The sequence below is a fragment of the Arachis hypogaea genome, chromosome 9 (genome assembly GCF_003086295.3).
Source record: "Arachis hypogaea cultivar Tifrunner chromosome 9, arahy.Tifrunner.gnm2.J5K5, whole genome shotgun sequence".
In the NCBI taxonomy this organism is placed as follows: domain Eukaryota; kingdom Viridiplantae; phylum Streptophyta; class Magnoliopsida; order Fabales; family Fabaceae; genus Arachis; species Arachis hypogaea.
The window spans coordinates 10822758-10834666 of NC_092044.1; the positions used below are offsets into that span (position 1 = coordinate 10822758).

An 11909-nucleotide genomic window follows, 5' to 3' on the forward strand; every position below is an offset into this window, starting at 1 on the left:
AGCGATTGGCTTGCACGGGAGAAAAGTTGAAATTGTAGATGGGAATCGTAGGGTCCGATTCCTTAAGGGTCCAATGTTAAGTTTATTTATTTTGTGTATGAAAGTGGAATCGCAGGGTACGTTTGGAGGTTTTTTTTTTTTTTTATTCATGGACTCGTTGGGTCCGTTTGCCGGGAGAGTTGAAAATTTTTTTTTCATGGAGTCGTTGGGTCCGTTTTGTGGGGAAATTTTTTTTTTTATGGAGTCGCTGGGTCCGTTTTGCTGAAAAAAAACTATTAAATTTTTTTAATAGGATTCGGCGGGTCCGATTTGAATATATATATATATATATATATATATATATATATATATATATATATATATATATATATATATATGAGTGTGTGTTTTGGAAACTCGGATGCACTCCTCATATCTGATTCCTCTTTGTTGTTCCGCGTCTTCTTCCCTTCTTCCTCCCCCTGTTTCTCTTCTACTTCTCATTGCGTCTCTGTTATTTCATTTGAACTCCAAGAGTAAATGAGAGTTCACTAGATATTTATGTATGAGAGTATGAAAAATGGTTGATAGAGTTACAGTTAGAGTATATTATTTCGGTCAAATTCTATTACAAACACCTGAAGGAGTGAGATTTAGTTGTGAGAAGCCGTTAGATATTGTTATTCCGTTCACAATCTCATTTGAGGAGCTAAAAGGTGTGATTTGTGAGAAGATAGGTTTTCAGATATCCAAAAAAATATCATGTATGGTATATAGATATCCCATACCGGTATTTGGTGGTTTCGTGCAGTATCAAACCAAGTATGTAACCGACGAAGCGAGTATGCAGGAGATGTTTTCAATGTATTTTGAAAGTCGCGGTCAGATATCGGTGATAGAGTTGTACGTCGAATTCGAACAATCTGAAGTGGACCGAAATATTGAAGAGGAAGAATATGATAGTGACAGTGAGGAAGAGTTTGAAAGCAATTACGAAGCTGTTGCTCCAGAAGGAGAAGAAGATCAAGGTGACGGGGTGGTGGCTCCAAATGTGGGAGACGTTGCAAATGCACTTGCAAACAAAGATCCCTTTGAGGAGCCGTCCTTCATGCGGGTTCTGGACTTGGAAGCCATGCATGCGCCGGAGTTTCCGGAATATATGAGTGCCGGTACGTATTAACATATAAATATAGAAAGTAGTAGACTTTGGGAAATAATCTATGTTGATAGATGTAAATAAGAATATAAGTCACGTGAAAATTAATTTGTGTGCATTCGTCCAAAGTTTTTTATGTGTTTATGTTTGTATGATGTTAAAAGTGGGATGACAACATGATAGATAGGAATAATATTTATATTGATGGGGATATAGGGAGCATTGATGTAGTCTTTAAGTTATTAAATGTATTTGCCTTAAATTATTTTGATTTGGCTGTCGTTGTGGTAGAAATTCCTATGGTCGCAGATGGTGAATTTGCAATCGGAATGGAATTCAGTTCTAGGGAAGCTGTTATGATGGCGGTGAAAGATTATACCATCCGAAGAGGCGTAGACTACCGTGTGTATGAGTCGAAGCCGTTGACCTTCTATGCGAAGTGTACACAGTATGGATCAGGGTGTGATTGGCTTATCAGGGTTAGCATGATCAGCAGAAAGTATTGTTGGGTTATAAGGAGGTACAACGGTTCTCACACTTGTACTAGAGCCACTATTTCTCAGGATCATTCGAAGCTGGATTCGAACACAATTGCGGAAGCAATAAAGCCGTTGGTTGAGGCTGACCCGTCGATAAAGGTGAAATCAGTTATTGCGGAAGTGCAGTCGAAGTTCAATTACACCATCAGCTATCGGAAGGCATGGTTGGCGAAACAAAAAGCAATGGAAAAAATATTTGGCGGTTGGGAAGCATCATATGAAGCTTTGCCTATATGGTTTCAGGCCATGTGTAACAAGGAGCCATCAGCAATCGTCCATTTCGAGACTATGTCTGCATATCAAGGTGATGAGGAAGTAACTGATATCCGGGTATTGCATAGAGTCTTCTGGAGTTATTACCCCTTCATTAGAGCGTTCAGACACTGCAAGCCAGTTGTCCAGGTTGATGGGACTCACTTGTACGGAAAGTATAAGGGTTGTTTGTTGGTCGCCGTTTCACAGGATGGTAACAATAATATCGTCCCTATTGCGTTTGCAATTGTGGAGGGGGAGACTTCTGATGCATGGCACTTTTTCCTTAGTAACCTGCGACAACATGTTGTGACTCGGGATGGTGTGGGACTGATTTCTGACAGGCACGAATCCATCAATGCAGCTATTGCCCGGAGCAACGGAGCTTGGTCGCCCCCGAGAGCATTCCACATGTTTTGCATCAGGCATATAGAGTCGAACTTCTTGAGAAAGTTCATGGCACCGTACCTGCAAAAACTTGTGGTCAATATAGGTAAATGTTAATAATTTGAATTTCGTTATTAACCGAGTTACCTTCCAGCAGCGTTTCTCATGAATTCTTCTCTTACGTGGCTTTGATTGTTGTGCAGGTTATTCGAGGACGGTGCGCGAGTACGAACAGCGCTACCAGCGTTTACGTGAACGGGGCGAGGCATATACGAACTGGCTTAACCAAATCCCACGCGAACAGTACGCGTTGGCGTATGACGGTGGCTACCGCTGGGGTCACATGACGACAAACCTAGTGGAATGCATCAACTCAGTGTTGAAGGGGGCACGCAATCTTCCTATAACTGCACTTGTCAAAGCCACATTCTACAGGCTTAACGAGTTGTTCACTAGAAAAAGAGCCGAGGCGGAGTCGCGGATAACAGCTGGACATGTTTTTTCTGAGGTTGTCACGTCGAAATTGAATGCCAATCAACTTGCAAGTTCTAACATCCAGGTTAATTGCTTCGATAGGATGAATGAGGTCTTCGAGGTTCGTGAGATGCCAGCTGGAACTGAGTATGCCGTCGATCTCCGTCAACAACGATGTGACTGTGGTGAGTTTCAGGTGGATCGGATTTCCTGTCGACATGTTTTTGCATGTTGTGTGAATCAGCTACTGGATTGGCGAGTGTATGTCCACGAAGTTTACAAGATGGACCAAGTTCGGAGGGTTTACCGAGCTAGGTTTCGGCCACTGGGCAATCCCACTATGTGGCCTGTGTACAGCGGCCCTCGATTTGTCCCGAATCCGAACATGAGACGGGTGACGAAAGGTCGCCCGAGGATGACACGTTTCTTGAACGAAATGGACACACGAATGTTACGTGCTCCTAGGCGTTGTCGGCAATGTGGAGCCGAGGGACACAGCCGAAGTAGATGCCGTCGGTCAGCTGGTGTAGGTCCCAGCAACCCAGGACAGTAGATTTATGCCTATCATGTTTCATTGTAGTACTTTATGGCATTTGCTTGTTTATTTTTATCCGTTTGTTTATGTTTATCGGGACATTGTTCTTTCATGAAACTTCTTTATGACACCTGAGACTTCTTTATGACCATAGATATCAAATTAACTTATTTTCTAATTCATTAACTTCTTTATGGTCCACCAGGCTAGCTTATCTATTACTAATATTTATACAAATTAAAATATATATTAATATTATTTAGTAAATAATTTACTTTTATTTTAATTATAAGTTCACTCATTTTTCCAGATACTCACGCAGAATGTTATTATACCTGTTTGTCCAGCGCATAATCCAACATGAATGGGACGGGGCTGTGGCCCAGTCAAGATTCTTAGGACCAGCAAGTGTTTCTCCATGTGCCCTTCCCAGATTTGTTTCCTCAGATGGAACTCCCTGAACCAAACCAAATTGTCTTCTAATTCTATCCGTTGCATGCCACTCAATAGATTCGAATGAAATCAACGGAACCGTAGCGCTCCAGACTACTGCGTGCAGGAAGATGTCTTATGGGATTATGCCCGGATCAATGCGATCCACACCATAAGCAACCCACACGAACTGCACACAGCATAAGACATACGTGATTACAAGCCAAATAGCAGTCAACCTCAGTTGGAGACAAATATTTTCTAATAAAAACACACCTGCCCTTCCTGAACCTCATCTAACGCCTTTCTAAAGTGGGCGAGACTAAGATATCTATACCGATTGTCACCACGCTCCCAGTTACGCCACCTGAAATTATTTATGTCACTAGCACATCTTAAATAGAATTATGAACATAACAAGTAAGTTGACAATGTTACCTGTTTGCAAGCGGAAAACTGCGTGGTTCCCTAGTAGGGGGCGCAAGATAGGGTAGGCGGATCCAAAACCAAGCTAGCAGAAGTGTTAACGGACCATCGATTTCTTTACAATCAAAACGAGAGGCCCGGCATAAGGACCGGTATAGGTGCGCCAAACATGCCGATCCCCAACTAAAATTACTGATACTATGAAAATCCCGGAGCAAAGGCAGATACTTCCAGTGCACAGATGCCCCTGACTTGTCTCCAAGTAAGATAGTACCCAATAACAACATAATGTGGCACTTGACGTACCTCTGCATACTGTTTTCGTCAGTCAGTTGTATACGTTCTTTTAGATTCCTAAGCCATGTCATTTTTATGCCGCTCCCTCTGCAGTCGGCCTTTCTCGGTGCAACCCCAAACTGATGGAAACACTCACCCTCCAATGCTTCAAAGCTGCTCAAGGTCATCCCCGTCACCGGAAGGCCGTTCGTCGGGAGGCCCAAAATAACGGCTACATCCTCCAGGGTCACTGTGCACTCACCAATCGGAAGGTGGAAGGTGTGTGTTTCCGGCCGCCACCTCTCAACTAAAGCATTTATCAATGCTTTCTGGCCTTGAACTACTCCAATCTGAGAGGCATGATAAAACCCAGTAACCCGTAAATGATCCTTTACACTTGGATGGTACCGATCAGGAGGCAGTGGGTGGTCACATGTCATCATCCGTGAACTCTGAAAAAACATAACATGTTCCTAGTCAAATCATGAATGATTACTAATTTACAACTTAAATTAATCATACTATTTCATCGATTAATCATAATTTCTAGCCCAATTACAAAAAAATAACTAACAAATTATCAAACTACAGCATGTAAACATAACTTCAAAAGATTATCATAATTCCTATAATTATAATTTCCTAAAATTAATCATAATAATTTATTAATTAATTATAACTTCTCAGCTATTTACAAACAACATATGAATAACATTGTCTAACTAACAACATACAAAATTAAGGTTACTTTAGTATTTTTAGTTTATTTATAATTGAATTCTTATAATTTACCTTTCTTCCCAAATGAACTATGTATTAAGTAAATTGGCCTTGCAATTAATATTAAAAAATTTCGTTATTAATGATGCAGTTCCGGATTATAAATTCTTAAATTAATAACAAAAGTAAATTAATAACAAAAGTAAATTAAGTAATTCTAAATTCTAAATTCTAAATCTATTACAAAATCAGAATTATAATTTCCAACATTGATCACAAAAGTTAATTAGTTAACTACAATATCTACTCGTATTACAAAAAGATTTCTAACATATTCTCCAACAAAAAATTATAATAAATCCTAAATATATAATTTCCAACAAAAATGTGTGGAAATAATTATTAAACTTATAATTTATAACATGAATCATAAAAACTAACTTACTAAATTATAATTTCTAAATCTATTCGAAAAATAATATCTTACATTTCCTCCAATTAACTAACAACATCTATACATAATAACAAACAATTTACAATCATAATTTATAAGTTTAATCATCAAAATTTATTCATTAATCAAAATAACCATCTTACAAAAATTTTTTTAACATATTTTCCAATTATCTAACAATATCTAAACATAATAACAAAAAATTATCAAAATTGCTAACATTATAATTTTAAAATTAATCATCAGATTTTATTAATTAATTAAAATTTTTAATACTACTCTCAAAAAATTCTTACAAAATCTGTAACAATCAACATTTACATATCTATCTACTTAACTGCAACATTTAACCATAAAATACAAAAAAAATTTCTACAAAATTTAATTAAAATACAGAAATTTGCAAAAAATTAAAAAATTTAACTTACATAATCAGGATCAGACAAATAATTTACAATGTGAAGTTCAGGACGATCAACATCTCTAGCTTTGTGTCTTTTAGCCATTTTCACACCTTCTATTGCTTGCAAATTTTTTGAAGAAGAAGGGAGGAGGAGGATGAACTCAGAGATGAAGAAATGGGGTTTCACGTTTGAAAAGGATGTTTCGGACTGAGGGAGTGGGGGAAAGGGGGGTATGCTGGCTGCTGGGGCACCGTTCTGGGGAGGAGCTCGTGTCCGACACGTGGAAGGTGGCGCAATCGGACGGTCCGATTGCTCCAAACGGTGGGTCCGATCGGTGTTGGGGAAACGCTGGGTCCGATTGGGGGGGGGGAACGCTGGGTCCGATTCCTTTTATACCATCCTTCCTGACACCACACCCTTGTTAATCACCCACTCACCCCATATCCACGCATAACACCAAACACTCTCCAATATCAAAATTAAAAAGCGGTGCGATGCACGGATATGATAAGTATAAGAAAAAAAATTAATATTAAGATACAGTTAAATTAATTGCTTAATATAAATTTTTTATATTAAATTATATCGCATATTTTATTTTTTAAAAAAATACAAGAATTTATAAGAAAAAATTAAAAATATAATTATAATAAATGCATTATAATATAATTGTATAATAAAGTTGTGAATAAAACAATTTAATATTAAAGTCTTGTAAAAAATTTAATAATAAAATTAAAATTTTAATAAACAAATTATTACCTTAATATAACAAAAAATATTTGTTATGTCATTTACTAACAAATTTACAAAAAATGATGAAATTTTATTAATAAAAAACTACAATACAGTGCAATATAATTATCACTATATTTAGATAACAAACTTTCAAAAGTTATATTATTTGAAGATAAATGATATTATTAATGAAACTAAAAAAGCAACATTCAAACAATCAGTAAGATTCTCTACTAAACAAAAAAGTCACACACTAAAAAAAATAGTAAAATAAATATTATTTGGATTACACTATTTAAAATTATTTTTAGATGAAAAATTATTAAAACAGACATCAACTTAAATAATTTTTTATATTATCCTATCATTTTAATTTATATATTTAAATAATTTTATTAATTAATTTTATAATAAAATTTATATTTATTTATTAAAATAAAAATAACACATAAAAATTAGCAAAATATATTTTATATTAAAAAAACGAAATATAAATTATATATAAGAGTAGCTAATCAAATATGTTACATTTTTTCTTAAATTTTAAGTATTAACGTAAAAATGTTAATTTAGTATTTTTTACATCATATTTTTGTTCTAATATTCTCAAAAATTTTATTTTTAATATTATTTTAGAATTCAACGTTTATAATTTTATTAATACTTATGATTAATTTTTTATTTAATTTGTCTTTTTTTTAATGGGATCATAATCTATATTATAAAAAAATATAATAAAAAATTATATATACCAAAATTATAATTATAAAAAATACTAAAAATAATAAAATTAAATATTTACCTTAGTAGTGATGAAACAAATCTAAAAGTTCTTGATGATGTGTTTTATATAATATATTTTTAGTTCTCTTAGTACTCTTTTAAATATCCTACAGTTTTTACTATTATGATTATTTATGGTTAATTTTTTGTTTAATTTACTTTACCTAATGGGATCAATAAATCATATTATAAAAAGATAATAATAAATATAATATACAAAAATTACAATTATAAAGGTATATAATGTCAAATAAAAATTTAATAAAAAAATAAAAATAATAAATAATAGAAAAAGAGAGCTCATATAAACAGAAATAATAAGAATTTTATAAATAATACAATAACATGTCTAAAGGATAAAATTGGTAAAGGAAAAATAAATGTTTAGTGTAAATGGCTAAAAACGCATAAGCAAGAAATTGTTACTTCTTGTAAATGTGATTTTGAATACAAAATCACTTCTGCTTTTGTTAAACAAAAAATTAACCCAACGAAAACGTGTTTTTTCTCTTTGGACGGATTTGCCAAACACACTATATATCGTGGTTGTGCTATCTGCTTTCATAATCTCATTGCATGTTCTCTTTGTGGCAGCGACTCAATACTTTTCAGCCATCTGCTCTCTTCCGTCGCTTCCTCCTTCGTATCCATCACTACAGCATTGAAAATCACCACGAACTCCACCGCACCTACTGCGACCACCACCGCCATAGCATGGTCCACCACCGTAGTAGTCGCCATCTCATCCATCGCCGCAACCCTAGATACCGTTGCCTCCACTGCGATGACTCTCCTAAAGGTTGGAGCCATCAGGTACAATGACATTCTCTATCTTGGTGCATACACTAACTCTATAATCTCCACTTCCGACTTAAATGAGGAACAATAAGAATTATAAGAAGAAGACGAATAAGAACTACCGGAAAAAAAAAAGAAGATATACAAAAACAGAATTAGTGAACGGAGAAAAAAAGAAAAGAAACTGAAGATGAAGAAGTAAAAGTTAAGAACCAAAGAAGAGGAGGAAGAGATAAAAAGGAAAACAAAGAATGGAGAGAATTCCTTTTTTAATTTTAATTTTGTATTCAAATTTTAAAATTTTAGGCGTGTGTGTACATGTAAATTGTAAAGTAAGCTGAGAAAGGGAATAAAATATCAGATACGATCATAAAAAGTGTGGTGTAATGAAATTGATTTGATGTTGGAGTGTAATATAAATGTCTTGATGATTAAAGGCAATGAAATTTTGGCGGATAAATAGTCATGAAAAATGTGGTGTAATGAAATTGGTTTGATATAGGAATGTAATATAAAATGTGATAATGATTAAAGGCATTGAAATTTTGGTAGATGAATATGTATAATAGAAATTGAGAATAAACTTGATAGATGACACGTAAAAATTCCACGAAGTTGTGAAATGCAATCATAACTTCCTATGCAAACGTGTAGGTGTCACGTTCTGTAAAGGATAAATGGTCATCATTATACACATCAAATGTAATTAAAAATAAACGAAGATAATTTATTACTTTGATGGTTCAATTATTCTACTGTGATTTTTTGAGAATTTGAATTTATCTCTTGGAAGGTGCAAGGTGTAACAATCTCAGAATGCTTTATAGTTTAAATGAGTGAAAGGTGAAACATTCAATCTTTTACAATAATGACCAAAAAAGGAAAAAAATTAAAAATTTACATAGATAATAAAATACATTTTTAATATCAGTTTCAAGATCTTCCTTTCAATGGTAGAGTGTTGGAATCCCACATCTCGGCCATAGAGAACTTCATTTACTGACCTGGATTCTCCCGCCGCTTTGTCCTCTGTATCCATCACCACAGCATCAGCGACGAAGACGACATCCCTTGCAGTGGCTGCGACCACCACCAAAATAGCAACCTCCGCAACCACTGCTTCATCAATTCTAGGCCTACATGCTTCAAATGGATTCCACCTGGCTGATACCTACGGCATCACAGCATTTCATTTACTCATCATAATTTTCAAATTATTCAGATTGTTTAAATTAAGACCGCTTTAAACAACTTTCTCTAATTCAACGCAGGGGATTAAAAATTACCAATACATGAAAAAAAACCGTTTAATTTTAAAACTTAATTCATGTTTAGTTAGAAGAAAAGTAGAAACACTTCTAAGTGTATTGTTCATGATCCATCAACAGATATTCTAAACACAGTAGATTAATACAACATACATTTCTGTGTCGCGGACTGCTAGGAGGTTCAACAGCATTTTTCATTTTTGGTTTGTGACTAAGAATTATCCTGCAAAATATCACTTGTAAGAAAAAGGAAATTTTGGCTATGTTCATTGATACATTGCATACAGAACTGTGCAATTGAAAACTTACATGACCAAAATACACCAAACTTAAGTTTATCACAGTTTTACAGTCAAAAAGAAAAAGAGGGAAAAATCATACCTCTTAGGCCACACTACAGTGATAAACTAAAATAAGAGTTTCTAGGTAAGTTTATATCATTCTTTTGAAATGATGGCACAGCAACTAAACATGAATTTTGATTATACATACATAAATAGCTCACATAAATGAAAATGCAAGGACAATGTGTTAAGCAGAATGAAAAAATCACAAAAAAGAAAAGGCAAAAATTATCAAATTCCAATGAGAAACACTACAAAAATAAGATATGGAATTGATTATGATCCAGAAAAGGAAACAGAGGAGCAGCAACACAGACACAAAATACATTGCCAAGGTTCATTAAAAGGATCAAATCAAACAGAAGAAACAAAAGAAAAGAAAAAGAAACTAACCTCTTTGGCACCCAATTTGAACTGTTTCATTCAATTCAAAATGTTGAAGAAACCAAATTGAATAGTTATTATATTTCCTGCAACAAAAATAACAGAGCACCATTGTAACTCAACCCATCATCAAAGACATCCCAATTCACCATCAACGCAATCCACAAATAGTTACTGACCTCGAAAAAAAACCTCAATAATGGCTAAAACAACAACAAAATTGAAAAAAGGATTCCAACAAATGCATAACACAAAACGTACTCAATGCAGCAAAGCTCAATGTTTTAATAACTAATTACATAGGAGAAAAAATAAAAAAATCATAGTCAAATTTCTCGTCAAATATTAGAAAGCAACGTAATTTACCCAATATCTATAAAAATTAACAGGAGGGCCATATTGATATTTCCATAAAAGAAAAAAATGAATGCGTCGGGATTTAGATTTCAATTTTCATAAATCAAGATTACTGTTAAAATATTAAAGGATAAATGGTCATCATTATACATATCAAATGTAATTGAAAATAAAAGAAATCAATTTATTACTTTCATGGTTCAATTATTCCACTGTGATTTTTTGAGAATTTGAATTTATCTCTTGGAGGGTATAAGGTGTAACAATCTCAGAATGCTTTATAGTTTAAATGAGTGAAAGGTGAAACATTCAATCTTTTGCAATAACTGACCAAAAAAATAAAAAAAATTAAAAATTTACATAGATAATAAAATACCTTTTAAATATCAATTTCAAGATCTTCCTTTCAATGTTAGAGTGTTGGATTCCCATATCTCGGTCATAGAGGACTTCATTTACCGACCTGGATTCTTCCGCCGCTTTATCCTCTGTATCCATCACCACAGCATCAGCGACGAAGACGACATCCCTTGCAGTGGCTGCGACCACCACCAAAACCATACCATCATCCACTACCAAAATAGCAACCACCGCAACCACTGCCATAAATCAACCACTCCAGATTGGGTTGCCTCAACAACGACAAATCTTTTGAAGCTTGGAGCCATCACGAACAGCTTAAAATCCTCCACATCCGCTCTATCACAAACTCTATAATATCCACTTCCAACTTAGATTAGAACCATAAGAAGAATAAGACGAGGAATTGAAGTGAACGGAAAAGATGAAGTGAAAAAAGAGGAGGTAATGAAGAAGAAGAAAAAAGATCAAAGAAGAGTATGAAGAGAGAAAAGGGGAGACAGCTAATAGAGAGAGAACGTAAATAATGGGAATGAATTTTTTCTCCAAATTTATTTTGAATTCAAAATTTAAAATATCACTGAACTGTGGCGGACAAACACAGAGCAATATGAGAAATGCCACGTAGGAATTCCACTATGAGCATAACCTTGTTTTCAAGGAATGTTATAGGATTAAACTTTTCTTTTCCTTCTTATGCTACTAATACATAATAGTAATAAATATATAAAGGGGTAAGTACGATTTTGGTCCCTTAAGTTTAGTGCCAGAATCGAATTCGTCCCTCTTGTTTTTTTGCCATTAAAGTCATCCTTAATGTTACATTTGTATTTAACTTCGCCC

General features: G+C 34.2%; 2 protein-coding genes across 3 annotated transcripts; both read right to left on the reverse strand.

Moving 5' to 3' along the window:
- Positions 1-3890: 3890 nt before the first annotated feature.
- Positions 3891-6136, reverse strand: LOC112708861 (serine/threonine-protein phosphatase 7 long form homolog). The gene is made up of 4 exons (XM_025760788.1): positions 6059-6136; positions 4193-4908; positions 4031-4121; positions 3891-3944 (listed from the first exon to the last, which is right to left on the reverse strand). Exons 1-4 carry the CDS (start codon positions 6134-6136, stop codon positions 3891-3893), a joined length of 939 nt encoding a protein of 312 aa, XP_025616573.1.
- A 3018-nt stretch (positions 6137-9154) lies between these two features.
- On the reverse strand, positions 9155-11648 carry LOC112710349 (uncharacterized). 2 transcript variants are annotated; one of them, XR_003156811.3, is made up of 4 exons: positions 11083-11648; positions 10359-10435; positions 9775-9844; positions 9155-9524 (listed from the first exon to the last, which is right to left on the reverse strand). XR_003156811.3 is itself a non-coding variant. In XM_025762526.3 (3 exons), exons 1-3 carry the CDS (start codon positions 11310-11312, stop codon positions 9499-9501), a joined length of 333 nt encoding a protein of 110 aa, XP_025618311.1. In that variant the 5' UTR covers positions 11313-11648; the 3' UTR covers positions 9155-9498. The 2 variants fall into 2 exon arrangements, 1 of the variants encoding a protein (XP_025618311.1); XM_025762526.3 differs by lacking the exon at positions 9775-9844.
- Positions 11649-11909: the final 261 nt, after the last annotated feature.